General features: G+C 41.9%; 1 protein-coding gene across 1 annotated transcript in view; it reads right to left on the bottom strand.

The window, feature by feature from the left end:
- LOC308280015 (periodic tryptophan protein 2 homolog) overlaps nt 1-10,929 on the bottom strand; it is a 39,517-nt gene extending 28,588 nt beyond the window's left edge. The window contains 7 exon segments of the mRNA XM_080720269.1: nt 287-366; nt 1,714-1,849; nt 2,960-3,103; nt 6,087-6,186; nt 7,599-7,693; nt 8,445-8,557; nt 10,804-10,929. Of these exon segments, the coding sequence (XP_080576395.1) occupies nt 287-366; nt 1,714-1,849; nt 2,960-3,103; nt 6,087-6,186; nt 7,599-7,693; nt 8,445-8,557; nt 10,804-10,821 (686 nt within the window). The 5' untranslated portion in view covers nt 10,822-10,929.
- Between the last annotated feature and the right edge of the window lie 11,881 nt (nt 10,930-22,810).

The raw sequence follows: 22,810 nt of genomic DNA, 5'->3' as shown, positions 1-22,810 counted from the left end.
GAGTAGCACGGCTTGGCAAGTCGTGCGGCAAGTACTGGGAGCTGATGGTAGGTGTGGCGCTCCACCTCAGCAGTCCATCTCCCAGGGGTCTAGCGCATTGTAACGGGGACAGACTCCCGCGTGTTACCGGCTGATACCGACAATAAGCCACTCCCGACCTACTTGTTGTTATCACGATAAACGATAATAACGATTATCGTCCCATCCCTACCTGCCACTAGGGATGTTAACATAAAAGCGGTTATGAAATTATTCGATTAAATGTTCTTTTAATTTGAATCCCTACCTGCCACAGAGCACCAGGCCGTCCAGGTCCGTGTCGCTCTCCCACACGCACAGCTTGCCGTCCTGACTCACCGTGTACAGCTGGGCGGGGTCGGCCATAAACACCGCAAAACAACACACAAGCATGACAACAACACAAGACAAGAAGAGTAAACCATTAGTTTCAGTTTAGGCCAGAGGTGTATTCTACCGCGTTGTGCTATATTGCGTATATATAAAAAAACATTTCATCCACTGAAAACGCGGTAGCGTAACTCCACAACCACGGGCAGGTAGATTATCGTATCCCTCAGGGAAAAAAGATCTAGAACACACTACTGGTGCAAAGCTGGTTGAACTCAGCTGCGTTTTTTCGTTGCGTTTTGGTAATCCGAAATCCGTAAAAAACAAGGGGTTTCAGGCCAAGAGAGAGCAAGGGACCCAGTGGCGACAGTTGCCAAGATCGGAAAAAATCAACCCTGGTCCGAAAATAAATACGACGCAAACGTGATTTCTTTTTAGATTTTAACCACTAGCTACCGGTATTCAATAACAGCAGATATACAAGCTTATAGTTTGTAGATCTGTTATTTTTGAAAAATCATGAATATTTGTGCAAATCTTTGAATATAGGCTATATACTGTATATCTTTAAAGCAAACATTTGTAACTCAAATCTTTATTTCTATGGGTCCCTGGAACAAAATATTTTGGGATAAGGGTCCGCAATCAAATACATATATAAATCTAAGGGTCCTTGACATGAAAAGGTTTGAGCACCACTGGTATAGAAAGATACTAAACCATAAGGATTTAGAAGACATCAAACATATAATTTTCCAAATGTCTGTCTGTCTGTCTGTCTGTCTGTCTGTCTGTCTGTCTGAGTGAGTGTCTGTCTGAGTGTCTGTCTGTCTGTCACAGCGTTTCTCCTCAGTGGCTGGAGCAATTGATCTGAAATCGCATCACCATTAGCATATGAACACACCTAACATAACTGTGAAGCCCGTTTGTCACTTTCACAAATCATATGCTGTATATTAGCATTTTTATGGTGTATCTATATCTATTCTGCATCTAGCATGAGGCATATCTATTCTGCATCTAGCATGAGGCAACATGTTTAACCAGCTGTGTGTGTGTGTGTGTGTGTGTGTGTGTGTGTGTGTGGGCGGGGGGGGGGGGGGGGGGGGGGAGGATGTTACAGATGTTGTCCAAAAATCATGCAGATCGGTACACAGTATCTCTGTAGCCATTAAACGAAACGGGTATTTCTTACATTGATGCTCCTACATATTATGATGCAAGCACCAGTTAAAGTTACTTTCCATCCCTCATATACTGTGTGCACAGTGCACATCCCATAACCCACACACTGCACATCATTTCGGAGCTCATATCTTTGAACGGGTAAGGACTAGTTTCCATCAACAGAGAGAGGACACTCACATCCAGACTGTCCTTCTCAAAGAAGCAGCCCACGACCACGTCCTTGTGTCCTCCCAGGGAGTAGTAGATGAGGTTGAGCCAGCGCTCTGCGCCAAACACCCACGTGGACATGTCTTTGCTGCCCACCACAAAACACCTCGGGGGAAGAAACGGGAAGAACAATGGTTTCACATCTTTGCAAAGCAGTGTCGATTTTGACGTAATTTTTTTTTTTTTTAGATTTTAGTCGTAGTCTTTCGAATAAAATGTCTTTTTTTGTTTCAGTCTAGTTTTAGTCAACTAAATATCATAGGTTTTAGACGACTAAATCTACAGTTGAACCAGAATCGTTAAGCAAGGTTTCCTAAAGTGGGTGCTGATAACATTTTGGAATTCATCAATATCACTTCATCAATATCACTTCACCGTGCTTAGTAAAACAGACCTGATTTGCACTGTACTCGATGAGTTCTTTTCCATCCACGGCCAACTCTCTTCCCCAACAATAGAAGATCTACAAGCTCACAGTGATCCCCCCCCCCCCCCCCCACAGAATAGGAATGCCGGGGTTCAAGTGGCTAAACGTCAAGTATAAAGTTATGTTCAGTCAGTTCTGATGGAAACTGATATTTCTCCAATATGATGTAAGATTCAAAAAATGAACAGTGTAATTCAGGGGTGCCGTGGATGAAAAAGTTATTTACGGGGTGCCCCGAGTCAAAATAGTTTGAAAACCCCTAAAGCAGGGGTCAGCAACCCGTGGCTCTAGAGCCGCATGCGGCTCTTTAGCGCCACCCTAGTGGCTCCCTGGAGCTTTCTCAAAAATGTATGAAAATGAAAAAAGATGGGGGGAAAAAATGTATTTTTTGTTTTTTTATTGTCACTGTCGGGCAGAAACCTTGTTATCTCCAAGTTTCAAATTTGTATGTTTTTTTTTCCCCGCAAAGTAAAGCATCATCATACAAGACTGACACACAAAAGTAGTGAAAACAGAAGATCTACAAGCACACAACGCCTCGCACCGCGAGGCGTTGTGTGCTTGTAGATCGGCTGTTTTCACTAGTTTAGTTCATTTTTTAAATGATAAATACAAAACAAAGTTTTGGACATACAAAGGTTTCCACCCGACAACGACAATATATAAGGCTTTTATATTTTTCTGCGGCTCCAGACAGACTTGCTTTGGGTTTTTTTTGGTCCAATATGGCTCTTTCAACATTTTGGGTTGCCGACCCCTGCCCTAAAGGATCCCACAACCCTTACTCACTTGGAGTCGTCCGTCCAGTCGATGCAGGTGGTCTCGTCGTAGGGGCCGTAGTAGCTCTTGTCCAACACAAAGGCGTTAAACTCCCTCTGCTTCCCGGGGGCGTGGTACATCAACGCCACGTTCTCTTTAGTCACGACAAACCTCCTGGGGGGGGGGGGGGGGGGGGACATCGGAAAAGTCTGTGCCTTCCACGCTCTTTCAACAAGTGTTCTGAGAAACCTATGTTTCTATATTAGTGGAGCTCTTTTTTTAACCCATTTAGGCCTAGAATTAGAAGGATTCAAAAGACACTTATAGAATCGGGTCAAAATTCTAATGTTCACGACTTTTCAAAAATAGCAGATCTACGAGCTCGCAGCGCGGCACTCGGTGCCGCGCTGTGAGCTTGTATATCTGCTATTTTTCAATAGTTAAAGCATAAAATAATGATACACAAAATGTGCACCCGTTCTAAATGGGTTAAATCAATGACCCGAGAATTATATTTATCTGGCCGCGGAACCCCATCCCAAATGATTTTGTTCCAGGGACCCCCCCCCCCCAGAAGCGAAGATTTGAGTTCAAATGTTTGCTATGTATATTCAACAATGATTTGCACACATTGTCATGATTTTTCAAAAATAGCAGATCTACAAGCTCATATTTAATAGCCAAAGTATGAAATAACGATTAAAGTAATGAGCACACAAGTGTCTAAGCCGCCATTTTGACCGATTTTGAGATTTAGAAGTGGAAAAAATGTTCGATCTGCTATTTTCACTCGTTTTGTGCGACAGCCTTTTATGATGAAGCAGGGCCTTACATGCAAATTTGAAACTTGGAGATGCGAGGTTTCTGCCCGACAGTGACGATATGTTGCTATATACTGTACATAACAACAAGAACCCCAAAAGGGGTTCCCGTCTTGAAAGGTATCGTTACAAATAGGGGTACGCGCCCTAAATGGGTTAAAGGGGAGATATACTGTACATTAATGGACCGAAGTTACGTTTCCTAACTTTTTGTGGGTGGTTTAAGCCCTTTGCACACAGGACAGTTGCGTTTCTTCCGTTTGCTGTATGAATAAAACGCATTGGATTTGGTGTGCAATGCTGTGCGGAATCGGCGCTGCGGATCCCAAAAGGAGTCATAAAATGAGTGATGAGTTTTTTACCGCATGCGACAAGACGCACAAATCGAACTGGGTTCGATCGAGAAAAAAAACGCACGACCGCAGCCACTCGTCGCACGGCTAATTCGGATGCGGTGTGCATGAGGTCGTAGAGAATCATTGTTTTCTTTTAAAAAAAATAAATTGTCCGTTTTATCCGTGCGGATAAACGCGCCTGTGTGCAAAGGGCTTTACATTGATATCCTCCTAACAACACCACTGACAGATTGTTGTCACGTTTCCTTAAGTCTATCGAGTACATCTGTAGACACTGACAGTAATGCTATCTATTGGAAGTATTCCCCTATACAGTTATGGCAATGTAGAACGTATTTTCACATATGCGTGTTTTGCCACCACGGTAACGTCTGCCGCCGCTCGAGAACTCCATGTATGGTGATCCTCCATTAGCGAGAGGCGGGTCACGTTACCGCTGTGCATCGCCTCAAAAACGCCATGGCCGGTGGCCAAAGAAGAGTGGTGTAAAGTAACTAAGTACAATTACTAAGTATTGTACTTAAGTACAGTTTTGAGGTATTTGTACTTTACTTAGTATTTTCTGAGTATTTCCAATTTTCAGTACTTTTACTTCTACTCCACTACATCTCAAAGGAAGATATTGTACTTTTACTCCAGTACAATTATTTGAAAACTTTAGTTACTAATTACTTGCAGATATAAATGATAATATTATAAAACATACATTATCCACTTTAGCACTATTTTATACCTAGGCTATTTTCAAATAGCCGATCTACAAGCTCACAACGCGTCGCGATGCGACGCGTTGTGAGCTTGTAGATCTGCTATTTTCAAACATTTAGTAATTTTACTTTTGGTACTTTAAGTACATTTTGATGCCATTACTTTCATACTTTTACTCAAGTACATTTTGAATTACAGACATTTACTTGTAAGGGTGCCCTCACACCAAAATACCTATGAGAGTGGAATCCGCGTTCCACTCTGTATTTCAATGAGAAGGGAGCGTTTTTTGCAGAAATCCTCTGCTGGCATGAAACCGCTTCACTCTCATTGAAATGCATTGGCGGAACGCGGATTCCACTCTCATAGGTACTTTGGTGTGAGGGCACCCTAACAGATTATTTCTACATTGCAATTGCAGTATTGATACTTTTACTTAACTCATACAGTGCCATCCGGCCACAAGGGGCGCTAGAGTGCCAGAAATTTCTCCATAGACCTTCTTTATAGCTTTCGTCGACCCTCTCCCAACTGGCTTGTGTTTTCACTCCAGTCAATGCTATGGGTGACTGGAGGAGGAAGCTAGCTGACACGTAGCCAAAATGCTAACCCATTTAGAAGCCCGATCTAAAGCTATTTCAGCCGCAAAAAACTTTCTCTTTGGGTCTGGGAACACAATCCGGAGAAAATCCTGTCTAAAGATGTGATTTATTATTGGAGTGGGCGGCACGATGCGGCCGTTAGCGCGAATACGGCCCGTGGATGGCCGAGTCTAAGTCCCGGGCATGGATGGACGTCTAGACCGGGGCTTCGTTGAGGCCTCCGATTAAATAATTCATTTTATTAAATATCCCAGACATGTTCGGGATAGGCACCCTGGAATACATCCCGGTACCGGTACCGAGGTTTTTTTTGGGGGGCTCTAAACTTTATTTTAAACCATTTTCAATGGAATAAATCGTCGGAGCATCTAGCGTCTCTCGTTGGTGAGCGCTGGGCGAGCCGGGACCACCCACGTTGCTCCAAGCAGCTCGGGGTAAGTAAAATAGCAAATAAAAAATTGTTTTTGATCCCGAATATCCCGAACATGTTCGGGATAGGCACTTAAAGGGTTAAATAAAGAATGGGAGTACTTTTTCCACCACTGCCAAAGAAACGACGGCTTCCAGTATTTAGAAGCTCTGACCTGATGGTCGCCACTCGCCATTAGGGCGTGGTGCATGTGTACTTTTTATGACTGTTGGGTCCTAAGCAGAACTGCATGCTGTTTACCTGCCATCAGGTGAGAAACGGATGCTGTTGACAGGCTTGTGGAAGTGGAAGTGATGGAGCACTGCCCTGGTGACCAGACTGACCAACACTGCTGCTCCATCTGTGACACACACACACACATACACACACACACACACACACACACACACACACACACACACACACACACACACACACACACACACACACACACACACACACACACACACACACACACACACACACACACACACACACACACAATTTTCAATTCAATTCAATTCAAGGGGCTTTATTGGCATGAGAAAACATACGTTTACATTGCCAAAGCAGACGTGTACACAATACAATACAATACAATCAGAACAGAATATATACAGGTGAAAACAGTTTTTATGCATCACGGTAACGTGCAGGCAGAGCAGTGATATATACAATGGTTTTTAAGGTGGTTGGGTTCCATTTGATATCCTTCTCTTATCACAGCAGCTCACGAATCTTGCTGCTGTGTTTGCACATTGTTTTACTTCCCCCAGCAGGTATGGGAGTTTTTCGTCATTGGTCATATTTTGAAACTCTCCTTGGGTGGTTATGATCTGTGGGAAGTATGTGTCTCTGATGTCTTGGTACAGCGGACAGGTGGTTAGAAAGTGTAGTGTACACACACACACACAGTCTTCAGACCACAGCGGAAGCAAGGGAGTGGGTCTGCCGTTCTTAGTGCAACAGGGAATTTATTCCACAGTTGGGCGGCCAGTAGGGCAAAGAGTCTAGGGTTAGGGTTAGCGAGGGTTCTGTCAGCATCCCTGTGTTAGCTGATCCGGGTGAACAGGTGGGGTTGTAGGGTTCAATCAGGTTTTGAAGGTATGAAGATGCCATACCTTTGGCGGCTTTGAAGGCCAACACACACACACACAAATATGAACCATAAACACATAAGGTGTCATGTCGCGAAACTCAACGGTGACAGGAAATGGGTATGTGTGACACATCCCACAAACCGTACAGAGTACAGTTATAAACTGAGGCTATTCAGAACCAATTCGTAACCTCAAGTCTTCTTGGGAATGATCCTAGAAGCTTGGTGCTAAAGAGTGTTAGTGTCGGTGCAGTGAATTTCAGCAAACCAGTACGATTGAGAAAATAATTGTGTTTGGCTTACACACGTCTCAGTACATAAACAAGGCTAGGCTTGGTCCTGCTGCTGGCAAGAAGTGAATGTCACCTAAAGGGTTACTGTCACTTTAAGAATCATCTTAAAAAACAAGCCATAAGCCAATCAAATTAATTGTCTGTATAGCCTGACTGTATGACTACTTACTGTACTGGTCAGCTGTTCTTGGGCAGATTACACTAAGACAGTTTCAGACTGTTTGAGGATCCACAGAGAGATCCAGGAGAGAGACCACATTAACTACTGTATCATACTATTATAATTTCGGGGCTGACAGCGGACCTTTAAGTACGCCTATGTGTATGTACTGAACATTAGGACCTTTCTCCTTCAGTTCAATCTAGTGGCTGGTTAATTACCTTCATCCACCAAGACAGCCAGGTTCCCATCAGGAGAGAGACCCACACATGCTATGTTCTTCTTAGTGGACACTGGTAACGTTTCTGATTTGTTGCTGAGGGACAGGGAAGAAAAACATGTTAATTGTACAATGGCCGTGGTGAAATAAAAATCCACCGCAGCGCAGACATGTTATGACTAATGAGCTACTTTCGGTCAATAAATTCAATGCAGGCTCATAACATGTCTATGGTGGATTTTTTTATCAAACACTGCAGATAGAAAGAGCAGATTACAAGAAGTCTACACAATTAGAGAATGTAGAAGAATTGTTATTTTGATCAATGTTTGCCTGTTGTATGTCCTATGATACCAACATAAATACAGCATGGAATCGTGGACGAAATCCAACGACAACAAATATATTTTAGGTTTTGGGCCTGAGAGCCATCAAATGGTGGTCCGAATGCCGAATAAACAATTGACCTTGATGTGAAAAGGGCTGAAAAAAAAAAAAAAAAAAACACTAATCTAGAGCAGTGGTTCTCAACCTGTGGGTCGGGACCCCCAGTGGGGTCCCCAATTTATTTTGGGGGTGATTAACTTAATGTGCAACATTGTTTTAACAAACCAAACCAACATAACGTTTAAGTGTATAGAATCTCACATTTCTAAAGTGATACATCAAGGACTTTTTAATACCTCTAAAAATGACAAATTAAACACTGGCCAAATTGTCAAATATTACGAGGCAGAAATTGTGAAAATAGCCTATCTGATCGAGAGCTGTAGACCCCAACAGGTCGCACATTTCTCCCTCCAAGTAACATCCACGGTTTCATTCATTCTTTCATTCTTTCACTCACTTCTTCAGATCAAACACTGTGATCCGGTTTCCAACTGGACTGATCACTGCGTTGCCATCCCTGGAGAAACTCAGGTTCCCCTGGCGGTACACGGCTCCGTACAGGTTGGAAAACTGTTGTGTGGAGACGAACACAATTCGTATAAACGATCATGAAGACATGAACACAATCCATGAGAATCAGCATGTAGAAAATGGACACGATTCATTCATGTAAACCAACCAGGGGTTTTCAACCAGTCGTCCCCAGCTAAATGATGGAGAGTTCATGGACCCTTATAGGTCCGTAGTTTAATGCATGTCAAAGAATGTTGAAATACCAAAGACGAGTGTGGTATTATATTTAGGAAACTTGACACAGGAAAACACACATGGAGACGACATGTATCTGGTCAAGGTGCTACTAGCAACCAGCAAAAAAGCAATAACGAGATTGTGGTATAGAAGTGACTCCCCAACTTCTGAGCAGTGGCTGTGCATTCATTGTGGAAGAAATGTATGTAACTAGAGGTTCGCGGCCCTTCGGGCCGCTCACATCTAGAGTCCACGCCCGCTTTTTTTTATTTTTTTTAAATTAAAAAAAAGTAAAAAAAAAACATTTTTTTAAATTTCTTTTTGAAAAAAATAATTTCTTTTTGAAAAAAAAAAAAAAGTTTTATGAAAAAAAAAAAAAGTTTTGGCCTAATTGTGTTATTATTGTTACTGTAATAGGCCTGCCAATGTTTTATTTTCATTATTTCAATGTTTTCATTTTAGCAACACACACACACACACACACACACACACACACACACACACACACACACACACACACACACACACACAGACAGACAGACAGACAGACAGTATCTTGCTGTGAACTCTAGAGGTGAGTGGCCCGAAGGGCCGCGAACTTCTTGTAAGATACAGGCTCTCGGCTAGCGATTGAGTCTCTCTCTCTCTCTCTCTCTCTCTCTCTCTCCCCCTGTGCAGCGGCCCCCCCCTTCCCTCTTGTAACCTGAGATACTCTCTCTCTCTCTCTCTCTCTCTCTCTCTCTCTCTCTTGCTCTCTAGCGAATGAGCGGACGGCATAGAGTTAGGGGCGGTATTCCTTACGTCCTAGACGACTACCTATGAGTTGAAGTCGATGTAAAGGGGGCGTGGAAGTGGGATGCGGCAATAGGAGGAATGTATATATAAGATGGAGAGATTTACACATAGACTCAGGATACAAGAGGAGGAGTTGTTTCTTGAAAAATGGGAGAAATGGACTGAATACACGACCTGGAAGAATGACACCACAGGGGAATAAAAGGACTCTAATATGATAATGAAAATTATGTAAATGTTGACCATGTGAATATGTGTGCATGTGACAAAATAAAAAATTAAGTTTAAAAAAAATGGTTGAGAATCACAGCTAGAGACGTAAGACATGTTATGCTCTCAAGAGTTACATTTTCGCTAAACATCTGCATTACTTAATATACAAGAAGTCTACACATTAGAGGATGTATTAGAATAATTGCTTTTTTGATCAACTTGCATGATTATCGCTCCTATGGCACAACATCAATACAGCCTGTCAAATCTTATCCAACCACAAAATATTCATATTTTTGTGTCTAAGAGGCTAAATCTCATCAAATGGTGGTCCATGGCTCGAATACAGAATAAATGATGGACCTTGATATAGGCTACAAAAACACTGATACAAACTAAAGCAATTAGGCCTACCGGTAAAGAAACAAACACAGTGTATATAAACGATTGTGAAGCTAGGTGAGCTGTGTTTATTTAAACCAGAAAACAATATTCATAATGCAGTTGGTTATAGATGTGCTGTAATCACTTACGTTAACAAAATATAAAGTTGACCGACAGTGTGTTAATTACCCCACTGGTTCTCAAAGTGGGGTCCGGGGACCCCCAGGGGTCCTTGAGGGAGTTCCAGGGGGTCCCCAGCTAAATGGTAGTTAGTTAGGAAGCAAATGGACCCCTATGGGTCTGTAACTCAGAGAGTGTACACATGGAACCAAATGAACCCGCTCTCTGAGTTAAATTAACGTTGATTTTACTAAATAAATTGGGGTCCCAGAGAAAGAAATGGCATTAAATGGGGGTCCGTAGCCTAATACATGTCAAACTGAGGGTCCTTAAAATTAAAATGGTTGAGAATCACTGCTAGAGCCGTATAGGTAAGGATATATCTTCTCTTATGGGGGTCCGCGGGCAGATAAGCGTTAATGTGGGGGTCCTTGACATGCAAAAGTTTGAGGACCACAGAACTAGAAACAATATTCGTAATCTAATGCAGTTAAATTGTGCTGTATAGTCGCTCAGTTTAACATGATAAAGTTGACCGACAGTGCATTACTTACCCTATAAGCGAACTTCATTGTATTAAATCCTCCTTATACTTTGTACGCGTGAATAATAGATAATATGCTGCTATATAAATATGAATTTTGTGTCATTTTCCTCCATGCAGCTTCTTTCCACCACGGGCTTTTCGCCGCACACACGTGTTTACGTTTGTTGACACAAGGCTCTTCCGGGTCATTGCTGACTTGAAGATGAAGGAGGAGCCACCGACCGCCGCCCTCTAGCGGTAAGGAGTGTAAATGAAGGAGAATTATATGGCACATCATCAGTCATTCAAAATGATAGTAGGCTAATCTAGCCCAGTGGTTCTCAATCTGTGGGTCAGTCAGGACCCTAAATTATTTTTGGGTGGTCCCCAGATGATTAGCTTAATGTGAAACATTGTTTTTCTCAATCAACAGCAAACAAACCAACATACAGTATAAGTCTAGGCCTATGAGGTATCTGCACATTTCTAAAGTGACAATTTAAGGACTTGTAAGAACCTTTTATAAAATAAGAAATCGTGAAAATGGCCGATCTATGCTCACAATAAGTATAATAATAATAATGTGAGCATGTAAATCTGCTGTTTTCACAATAGAACCGTGTTAAACAAAATGTAATGCCTCAAGTTTTACAACTCCAAGTGCTCATCCAGGGTGGGGGGGTCCTCCCTTTTTGGGAGTCACAGCCTGAGGTTGAGAACCACTAGGCTAGCCTAGGCCCAAAGAGAAAAAGTAACGAAAAGTAACGAAATATATTGTCTCAATTAGCTACTGTAGGCTATTAAAGGAGTGGCGACACCGGCCGAAAATTAACATTACTAGCCCTTACCCGTTCAAAGATATGAGCTCCAAAATGATGTGCAGTGTGTGGGTTATGGGATGTGCACTGTGCACACAGTATATGAGGGATGGAAAGTAACTTTAACTGGTGCTTGCATGATGTACTGTAGGAGCATCAATGTAAGAAACCCGTTTCGTTTAATGGCTACAGAGATACTGCCCCCCCCCCCCTCCCCAGCCCGCCCGCCCGCCCGCCCACCCGCCTGCACACACACCCGCCTGCCTGCACACACACACACACACACACACACACACAGAGCTGGTTAAACATTTTGCCTCATGCTAGATGCAGAATAGATGTGCCTCAAGCTAGATGCAGAATAGATAGTAGATACACCATAAAAATGCTAATATACAGCATACGATTTGTGAAAGTGACAAACGGGCTTCACAGTTATGTCAGGTGTGTTCATATGCTAATGGTGATGCGATTTCAGATCAATTGCTCCAGCCACTGAGGAGAAACGCTGTGACAGACACTCAGACATTCGCAAAATTATAGTATAGATGATACAGTAGGTCACGTGGTGTTTCTTCAAACAGTCTGAAAAGGAGGCGGGGCCGTATCAGTTAGTAGTGAATGTATACTTCGTCCGTCGTGCGGTGCCGCGCAATGTATACTTCGTCCGTTGTGCGGTGCCGCGCACAACCTTGTTGTTAGCGTGTAGCGTGGCTAGCGCTGCACCGCACGGCTATTTGCGAGAGCTATTGTGTGTACACACACACACACACACACACGCGCGCGAAAGCACACACACACACAGGCTACACACACACAGAGTGTATGAGCCACGGACCTCCTCTGCGGAGGAGGAGGAGGAGGAGGAGATCGCTGGTGCGTGATTATGGATCCAACTGGGAAAGATGGATGGAAACGGCATAGAGCGCTCGTTTTCAGTTATTGTCCACGACATTGCAAGCGACGCGAAGGCCAGCGGACCTTGGTCCTGCACTTCGCCCCCGAGCGCCGCAGGCGCGAGTGGCCGCGAAGAGCGGGCCAGGGCCGCGCGGCCGGCGGAGCGCCGCGCGAGTTACGAAGCCGTGGTGAATGCAATCGTTATATTTATGCCCAGGCCGTAAGGCCTGGGCAAGCGCACGATAAACGCCATGATAATTGGGTTTTGGTGCACCTCGCGCGGTCCAAGTGACTACAACGGAGCGCTCCCTACGTCCGGTTCAGCCAATCACAAGCTTCAAAAATGAGTCCGGGGCAGGTTAGGGCAAGAGACAGCAGGGTATGGCCGACAAAACCGTCGCATAGACGGGGAGAAGCGTGTTGACCCTCGTACACCTTTTTTGACACCTTTTTTGAAGAAGACATGTACTTTTTTATCGGTCTAACCATTGATTTTATAGCGAATGCCATATCATTTTTACCCCTAGAACTGATAGTTTTAAAGTTGGTTTAGAAAGTCGGAAAGACACCTCGGACAGCTTTTTTTGGGGCAGTTTCAAAAGATAATGATATGGATAATCGACTCCGCCCCTCCCCCCATATTAGCCCAATCAAATTAATTTATTTCGGTTACTGTACAGAAAGTACTACTTTCAGTACAGTAACTACAATAAATTAATTTGATTGGGTCATTTAACATGGGGGTACATGACATCATTAAAAAAATTGGCTAATTTGATAGCCATAATTAGCTGTTTTGGCCGTGTCACGCCCCCTTTAAGTAAAATGTTGAGGTAGGCCTATGTTTACTTTACTGGAGTATTTTCAGTACTTTTACCTCTACTCCACTACTTCTTGGAGGGAAATATTGTAGCCTACTTTTACTCTAAAGTACAATTATTTGAAAACTTTAGCTACTAGGTTACTTTAGATGCTTTATTTGTATTGCTGAACATACATTAACCAGTACCAGTAAGGGCACAGTCACACATCACTTTTATTCTACCTATGAGGGCAGATTCCGCCAATGCATTTCAATAGGAATGGAGTGTTATCATAACACTCCATTGCACAAAACTGTTATGTGTGTTGGTCGATTGACAAGGACTACCTTCCTAACGTAGGACGACGGTAGCCTTTTTTTCTTTATTGGAACTATATCTGCACTGACTTTGACCTCTAAGGACCTTCCAGGGAGGGTGTTTTTTTGTGCGTCTTGCTGCATCACCCTTTCTTGTTTATTTTTATTTTTATTATTTTTTGCTAGTTGTTTTTATCGCTCTGACCTTTGGACACTGCACTATTAGGTTGTGTTAGTAGTTTTTTTTAGTATTTCTGCCTGTGTTTGACATGATGTAGAGATACTTGTTGCACTAACTAGCATTGACTGTTATGGTCACTTTGATTTGGGCACTGTATTATATTGATAGTCGTGGTTTAGGACACTTTATGTATATATATTATTCGTTCCCTTTCCTGTTGTATCTTGTTCTTACTGTACCTACTGTACTCTGTACTCTGTTCTTGTTTTTTCTTTTTATCTTTTTCATACTTCTCTGTAACTTTGTAAATAACCTTATACTGCTGTGCTGCCTCTGGGCAACAAATGTTCCCCCTTGGGATAATAAAGGTATCTATCTAGCTATCTAGAAATCCACAAATGGCAGCAAACCTGCTCCATTCCCATTGAAATGCATGTCAGAATCCGCCCTCACAGGTAGGCCTAGAATAAAATGTCTGTGCCCCAAAGCTCTAATATATGAATGTTTGTCGCCTACCTTTTTTTCAAAAACTAAATAGGCTAAGAACTAGATAAAAACTAAGCTATAATGACTAAAACTAAGACTAAATATGTTGACAATTTTGTCAACAAATAAAAGCTAGACTAAGGGACTGAGAGAAGAGATCCAGTAGAACCAAAAGACAAGTAATTTTATATTTGGTTTTGCTCAGGTGTTGCACTCTGAAAATAGCAGATCTACAAGCTCTCAGCGCATTGCGCTGCGACACGTTGTGAGCTTGTAGATCGACTATTTTGTCAAATCAGCTATTATGACGCCATCAAGGCCCGCCAAAATAGGCTACATTTTAGTCGACAAAATCAACTGTAGATTTAGTCTGCTAAAATCTTGTGATATTTAGTCGACTAAAACTCGACTAAAACTAAGACATTTCAGAAGACTAAAATATGACTAAAACTAAAATGAACATTGGCCTAGATTAGTATAATAAGCACGGGTGTGATTTATTATGCCATAGAACTGGCATGTGAAATGCTTAGGTTTATGTGATAACCACAGGCCTTATTTTCTGCATATAACTCAAACACAAGCCCTGTGGGAGAAAGGTAATTTGGTGAGCCGCCAGGTGAGGAAATTCCCACTGCAGTCTCACCCACCGTGGTTTTAGGTCTGCTAACAGACAGCCTGTCTAGACAAAACCTCTCTGTTCGCTGTGTGTACGTCTAATTTCTCTTTTGGGTCTTCTTGAGCTAACAGTTTGGGAACCATGCATTGATGTAGTGCAGGGGTTCCCAAACCTATTTGTCTCAGGGCACCCCATAAATATTTTTTTAAATCCGAGGCACCCCTACATTATAATTTTCACTCCCAGCACCTTATATTTATAGCAATATCGTCGTTGTCCAAAACCGTTCGTTTTGTATTTATCATCTATAAAATTTACTAAATTAGTGAAAACAGCCGATCTACAAGCACACAACGCCTCGCATCGTGAGGCGTTGTGTGCTTGTAGATCGGCAGTTTTCACTAGTTTTATGCGACAGTCTTGTATGATCGAAGCAGGGCTTTGCTTTACCAAAAGACGTACACATTTGAAACTTGGAGATACGAGGTTTCTGCCCGACAGTGACGATATTTTAGTGATTATGTTGCGAGGAAAACGTTGAAATAATAGCCATTTTGGTTAGAACTGACTGAAAATAACTTTGTACTTCAAGTTTAAAATGATACTAAATATTTTTTCAAGTGTCCAAATAAATTCCAAATATTATCAAATTATCTCGCGGCACCCCAGGGTGCCCCGTCACCCACTTTGAAAACCCCTGATGTAGTGAATGCAGCATCATTGAATACACTTAAAGCTGCACTATGTAAACTTCCTCTTCTACCCCGGATTTGAACCCTGTTTGTTTCCTGCTCACGTGCTGAAATTCTTACCATTGAGCTAATAGAGCCTGCATGCTTGCTCAGGGGACAGATATTGAATCTTGACCATCAGGTCAACATTCGTGTTAGTTCCATGTGACATGACCTTTGACATGTACAATCGGTCTCAATCAGGGGTATAGTTCCGCCGATTTAAAATGATTCCAAAGGAACTAAAACCTCCTATGATTGTCCGCTAGTTGCGCTGTTTTCCCCCCCGGCCGACCGCAAAAAGAATTGTTCTCCATTGGACCCCATTTCCCCTTTCGTTTTCTAACCTTAATTAACATTTTCATAAATACTTTATGGTTCCTATCGCTAGTTAAAAATTGCCTTTCAATCACGATGATATGCGTTTTGTGAAAATAAGGTACCATTTATGTTAAAATTGATGATAAAGTCGCGGGGGGCGTGGCCAACTAAACTGATACCAGCCGGCTGTGTTCTTCTTCGTGTGCTGTATTTCGGGAGGCTCCGACCACATTCTCCCATGTATATCTCTGCGGTTGCACGTGACCGTTGGCAGCCAATAGCATCCTCTGGTGCTTTTACAATCTATGATGGCGACACCCATTCCAAGGACCCAAAATGCGTCATTTGCGCTGCATAGAAACCAATGGCTTCGCTTTGTCCATATATTTTACAGTCGGTCTCAATAGAAGAGCAGGGAGACAAAAATAACCACCCACAATCGTATTATATTGTATTAACATACTCTACCATACAGAATGGACAAAACTTTACATTTTATTCATTTAAAAAACAGTTACATAGTGAGGCTCTAAGATCAGAAAACAGCAAACTAAAAACAATACTTCTTCCATAAGTGTTTTGTAAACGGACCGCTTACCAAAAATACATTTTACTCACTATACAGAAGATTTAAATAACACTAACACTGCCACGTATTAATTAATTAACTTATCCATTCGCTGAGATGAGGTTTTCAATGTTAATTTACTTTTTCTTTTGCTGGCAGCTGGAATGGACCATGTGACCACTGACCAGTTATAAACAAAGAAATGGTCTTATAATAATAACATGTGGAAAAAAAGTCAACCGGAGCAATGAATAATAGTGGACACACTCACACACTGTGCTGCAGGGGGAATCATCACATAGATAGATCTTCCCTCTTCATGTGTTATTTTTTTTTTTTAATCTTTCATTAGTTCCTCGTTCTAGTGTTGATTTTGACAACAAATTTTGATTTAGTTTTAGTCATAGCCTTTTGAATGAAATTCTGATTTATAGTTTTAGTCATATTTTAGTCATCTGAAAAGTTTTACTATTAGTCTAGAGTTGATTTAGTCGACGAAAAATATGTTGGCAGGCCTTGATGGCTGATTTTACACTTAGTTGAATGCTGAAAATAGCTGATCTATAAGCTCAAGCTATGAGCTTGTAGATCTGCTAGTTTCAGAGCGCAACCAAACATAAAATGACCTCTACTGAGTGAGTTCTACTGGATCTATTCTCCACTAGTCCCTACCTAACATTTTAGATTGGTTTTTATTTGTTGACGAAATTGTCAATGTATTTAGTCTTATTGTCATCATAGCTTAGTTTTTGTTTAGTTTTTATTTTGTTTTCATCAGTGGAAAAACTAATAGACAAAAAATTTTTTTTTGCCTTATAGTACAGGCAATCTAAGAAAAAAAATGGGCCAACCATGAACTCTTTCAACTTTTTTTGTTTCATAAATATGTTAGTAATAACATATCAAAAGTCCTAAGAAATCCAAGTGGTGGAACATAGTGAAAAATGCTGAAATAGGTGATGTCACAATTCCCCATTGACGCCCATGTTAAAAATTGATTTATGGATGTTTTCTTAGCTGTTGTCCAAAGAAAAGGTTCAATACTTTCCAGAATTACCTAGAAACTGTGTTGGGATGCAGTAAATTGTTCAATTGTTCAAAGGAGAATTGTTAATATTATAGCCATTTTGTGAGGAAAAAAAGGGACAAACTTCACCCAAGAGAAAATCGGAAATATGGTTTATGAATGCAATAAAAGGTACAACTAAACACAACATTATACAAAACTTTAAAGTTATAAAAGCAATGTTGTCATTATATTTAAACTATTCATCATCATCGTCATCATCATCATCATCATCAGTTTCAATCAGACATGTGTTTGCACACCCCTTGTCTTTGCAGTTTGCACATGCAACAGAGCAGTCAATGCCTTGCTTCTTGCAAGTGCACCTCAGACTACTGCAGTCTGTCTTACAGGTGCATCTGATGACCTGTAGCAGTTCTTGTGGAGCTGGAGGTATGTCTGTCTGGACAGGGACAAGCCCCCCATCATTCTCTTCCCATCCCCATTCTTGCTCAGGTTTGAAGATGAGGTTGTGTGACTTGAGGTCAGCATAGTAGATGAGGAGGATGAGCTGATCTGTGTCATCACCAATGATCACAGTATTTGTTGTGGTTGCAGATTCCACTGCTTTTTGTACTATGAGGAGATCAGCATCTCCTGGGGCATGGTGTGTCTGACAGTTCTGTGTCTTTAGGTGACCACTAACTTGGAGTGTTGCGGGCTGTCTGCTTTATTGCAGATACCTTTCTCTACTAGGTAACATATCCTGTCTGGAGCGGATACGGAAACCGTCTGTGTTTATGCATGTATGTGTGAGTAGTCTCGCGTAGCCAGACAACTATTCCACAATCTCTGAATGCTATTTCTAAAACGGCTAGTTCCATTCCTTGATTCTGATTGGCTGGTTGCCATGGTATACCTGAGACTGTAACCCATACCTTGAATCACTTTATATCAAAGCCAGGTGCGTTATTTCTTTCCACTGTGCCGTGAGGCTGAACTAGAGAAGCGACCGTTTGATTTCCTCTCAAATCCTGCCGTGCGGGTGCTTCTAAGCACCGCCCGCATGCATAGGACAGTGACTGAATGGCTCCGGGCGGGGCTTGTAAAGGCAACAAGCGCCCTCTATTCTCCAGGCACCACTCGGCTGTTTAGCTTAGGTTGCTATGCTAGCGTTTTTGATGTGATGTTCACCCCCACATAGCAGCTAAATCTGGATGAAAATAAACATGTGAATGGATCGAATATGGTTCTTAACTTCTTAACATGAGACTGATCTAACACAAGTGTTGTTTCCCTATTCTTTTGGCAAAAAGAATGACGTGACTTTGTAAACACACACTGGCTTCCGTATAAAGTCCCGTTAGTTGCTGGTAAACGCAAGGACATGTCTCTTCCTGGTGGCGGAGAAGTGTACTTTTTTCTTTAAAAAATGCAATGCTATTATTTTCATGTTGCAATATTGTGACCGTTTTAGAAAAGCAATAAGCCACGCGAGGCTTGTGGTTACCGGGGGAGTATACACCGGCTGAGAGGGTCGGAAACACTCGGCTGCGCCTCGTGTTTCCCAACGCCTCTCAGCCGGTGTATACTCCCCCGGTAACCACTCGCCTCTTGTGGCTTATTGCTTTTATAGAGTCTGGAACAGCAGCTCCCTAACGGCGAGTATCGGAAACGGACATTACCGTTCAATAAAATATATTTTAAAATGTCATTTCTGCTAAGCAGCAAGCTAAACATGCTTATATGATTTTTAATTATATATCATGATAAATATGTGTGATGTGAGACTGAAACGGAAGTGACGTGAGGGCTTCACTTCCGCTTTCATCTCGCACTCATTTTTATCTTTCTGCTTTGCCAGACTGTATGCTGGGAGCATTTGACCAAATCGCGGAGGCAACCGTCTGGCCACGCGAGACTGATGTGTGAGTGGAAATGACCGGATACAGTAGGCGGGCTTTAAACCTGACATGAACAATGAACATAACGTGTCTCCACCAATGAGATGCAGGGAACGCTGAACAACGCGGTTTGATTGGTCTCAGTGCTTCCTGTTTCAAACGGAACCCGCAAAAAACAACAACGATTTGTTTCTCGTCCACAGTTTGTCATTTATTGATGTTTAGTTTGCATTAAAGCTCCAGTAGCTTTAAAGTTTACACAAACCATCGTGAAGAATGAAAGGAAATGTCAAACACAAGGTGAGAGCGATTATAAAACATGTTGTACTTTTATTATCAGAGCGACAGTGATTTCTATCTGATAAAGTGTGTAAAGATGAGAGTCAACAAACCACAGACTCAAGGCTCAAAGTAAACAGTGCAAATTAAACAACGAAATGCTACAAAGTTACTATGATGCTTCAACGTCTGATGTTCAGAGTAGGAGGAGTTTGCAAGCCCTATTTACCAATTTTACCTTGTTGTTGAAATATTCTATACAAATCAGATAGTCTTGTCTATCTAAACCAGTGGTTCTCAACCTGTGGGTCGGGACCACCAGGGTGGTCCCCAAATTATTTGAGGGGGTCCCCATTGCCCAGATGATTAAGTTAATGTGCAACATTGTTTTCTCTCTCAACAGTAAACAAACCAACATGCACGTTTATAAAGTGATATTTTAAGGACTTTTTAATACCTCTAAAATGACAAATTAAACATTGGCCAAAGTGTGAAAATAGCCGATCTATTAGATCTGCTATTTTCACAATAGAACCGTGTAAAAAATGGAATGCCTCAACTCGGGAACATGTCTCCATTCAGACACATCTCCATTCCGACAGTGACTTCTTATTGTCGGAGTGGCGACACTCCCATGGGCCTACGGTTTAGGGTTAGGGTTAGAGATAGGTTAACTGCGGACCCACCACCCACCCTGACGAGCACAAAGATTGATATTTCTACCCATTTAATGTATTGATTTGATGTTGATGTAATTATATTACCTTGCTATTGTATTGATGTATTAGTTTGCTTATTGTAAATCGCTCTGGATTAAGAGCATCTGCTAAATGCCTAAATTGTAAAATGTATATCTTTGAGTTCAATAGCAAGGACAAGGTAATATAATTACATCAACATCAAATCAATACATTAAATGGGTAGAAATATCAATCTTTGTGCTCGTCAGGGTGGGTGGTGGGTCCGCAGTTCAAATATGATTATTATGGGGGTCGCGGCCTGAAAAGGTTGAGATCGAACCACTGATCTAAACAACGTCCACTAATATATGTGGAACAAAATTTGTTCCGCAAATGTTTAGTAGCAGAGGGACCCCCATAAGAGAAGATCTTAGTTGTTATGATTAGATTAAATACAGAAGTGGAGGGAAAATATAGTCATTCTTTATGCTGTACATTCTCTATCAGGGGTCTTCAATGTTTTCAGGCCAAGGACCCCTTAGTTGAGAGAGAGATGAAGCAGGGAGGGACCCCACCACCTTTCATAAATTCCATATAGTTTCATTGTTTGACAGCACAATCATCAGTGTATTTTGGATTCATGACAATTTGTGTTTTCAGATATTTAACCTGTCAATACCTCTCCCAGTCCCCTCTACACCAAACCTCTTTGCTGAAAATAGACTATTTAAGCTTGTAGATTTGCTATTTTTTCTAAAGTTCTCAGAATCTGTCAGATTTTTCTTTCTTTTTTTTCCCTATCACACAAAGATTTGGAGGACCCCTGTAGTAACTCTGAGAACCTCCTAGGGGTCCCGGACCCCCTCTTGAAGACCCCTGCTCTAAATAGTTGTTACATAAGATTAAATACAGAAGTGGAGGCAGAATATATCAAACATATAATTTTCCAAATGTCTGTCTGTCTGAGTGTCTGTCTGTCTGAGTGAGTGTCTGTCACAGCGTTTCTCCTCAGTGGCTGGAGCAATTGATCTGAAATCGCATCACCATTAGCATATGAACACACCTAACATAACTGTGAAGCCCGTTTGTCACTTTCACAAATCATATGCTGTATATTAACATTTTTATGGTGTATCTATATCTATTCTGCATCTAGCTTGAGGCATATCTATTCTGCATCTAGCATGAGGCAAGCAACATGTTTAACCAGCTCTCTCTGTGTGTGTGTGTGTGTGTGTGTGTGTGTGTGTGTGTGTGTGTGTGTGTGTGTGTGTGTGTGTGTGTGTGTGTGTGTGTGTGTGTGTGTGTGTGTGTGTGTGGGCGGGCGGGCGGGCGCAGGGGGGGGGGGGGGGGGTCTGTTGTCTGGCCCTGTTACAGATTTTGTCCAAAAATCATGCAGATCGGTACACAGTATCTCTGTAGCCATTAAACGAAACGGGTATTTCTTACATTGATGCTCCTACATATTATCATGCAAGCACCAGTTAAAGTTTTCCATCCCTCATATACTGTGTGCACAGTGCACACCCCATAACCCACACACTGCACATCATTTCAGAGCTCATATCTTTGAACGGGTAAGGACTAGTTATAGTAATTCTTTATTATGCTGTACATTCTCTCATTGGAATGACTTTCTAGAATCTAGATGGTGAGATGAAAAATCAACACTTTCATTCAGGCAACCTCGTTTGTTTTGTGAATGTTAAAGGTAAACAATCTCGAGACGTACCGAACAAAATAGCAGACTTACAAGCTCTATACAACACGTCACAGCTTGTGAGCTTGTAGATTGGCTTCATGGTGGTTAAACTGTTCCTCATTTTGCTGGGGACCCCCTGGGATCCTTCCCAAGGACCCCTTAATTTGTTATCTCTTATTCCATTATTTTCGGAGAGCCTCAGATCTGGGACCAGGCAGAGGAGAAACTGAGAAACGAATGCCAGAAAAGTCGACCTCTTTCAAAGTCGACCCCAAACTCGTTTCCCAACGGGTCTGTGGCCTTAAGCTAGATGCAGAATAGACAAAAATCAAATATTTGCTTCTGGGGGTCCCTGGAACAAAATATTTTGTGATGGGGGTCCGTAGCCAAATACATATCATTCTGGGGGTCCTTCACATGACAAAGTTTGAGAAACACTGATGGCCACATAAGTTTTTTTCAGAAAATTGTTATGATTTAGAAGACATTTGTAGAATGTGCCTATCAGTGGTTAAGGACCCCCAAAATGTATTTTTGGCTGTGGACCCCCATCTCAAAATAGTTTGTTCCACGGATGGACCCCTATTGCTAACCTTTTTGTTCCAGGGACCCCCAGAAGCACAGATTTGATTTTAGTCAAATCTGTGGCTAATTTTAGCCACAGACCCGTTGGGAAAAGAGTCTGGGTCGACTTTGAAAGAGGTCGACTTATCTGGCTACCCT

This window comes from Nannobrachium achirus, assembly GCF_963921795.1.
Source record: "Nannobrachium achirus genome assembly, chromosome: 24".
Lineage (NCBI taxonomy): Eukaryota > Metazoa > Chordata > Actinopteri > Myctophiformes > Myctophidae > Nannobrachium > Nannobrachium achirus.
The sequence above is the reverse complement of the archived record's forward strand: the minus strand, read 5'-3'. Positions and strand labels throughout refer to the sequence as shown.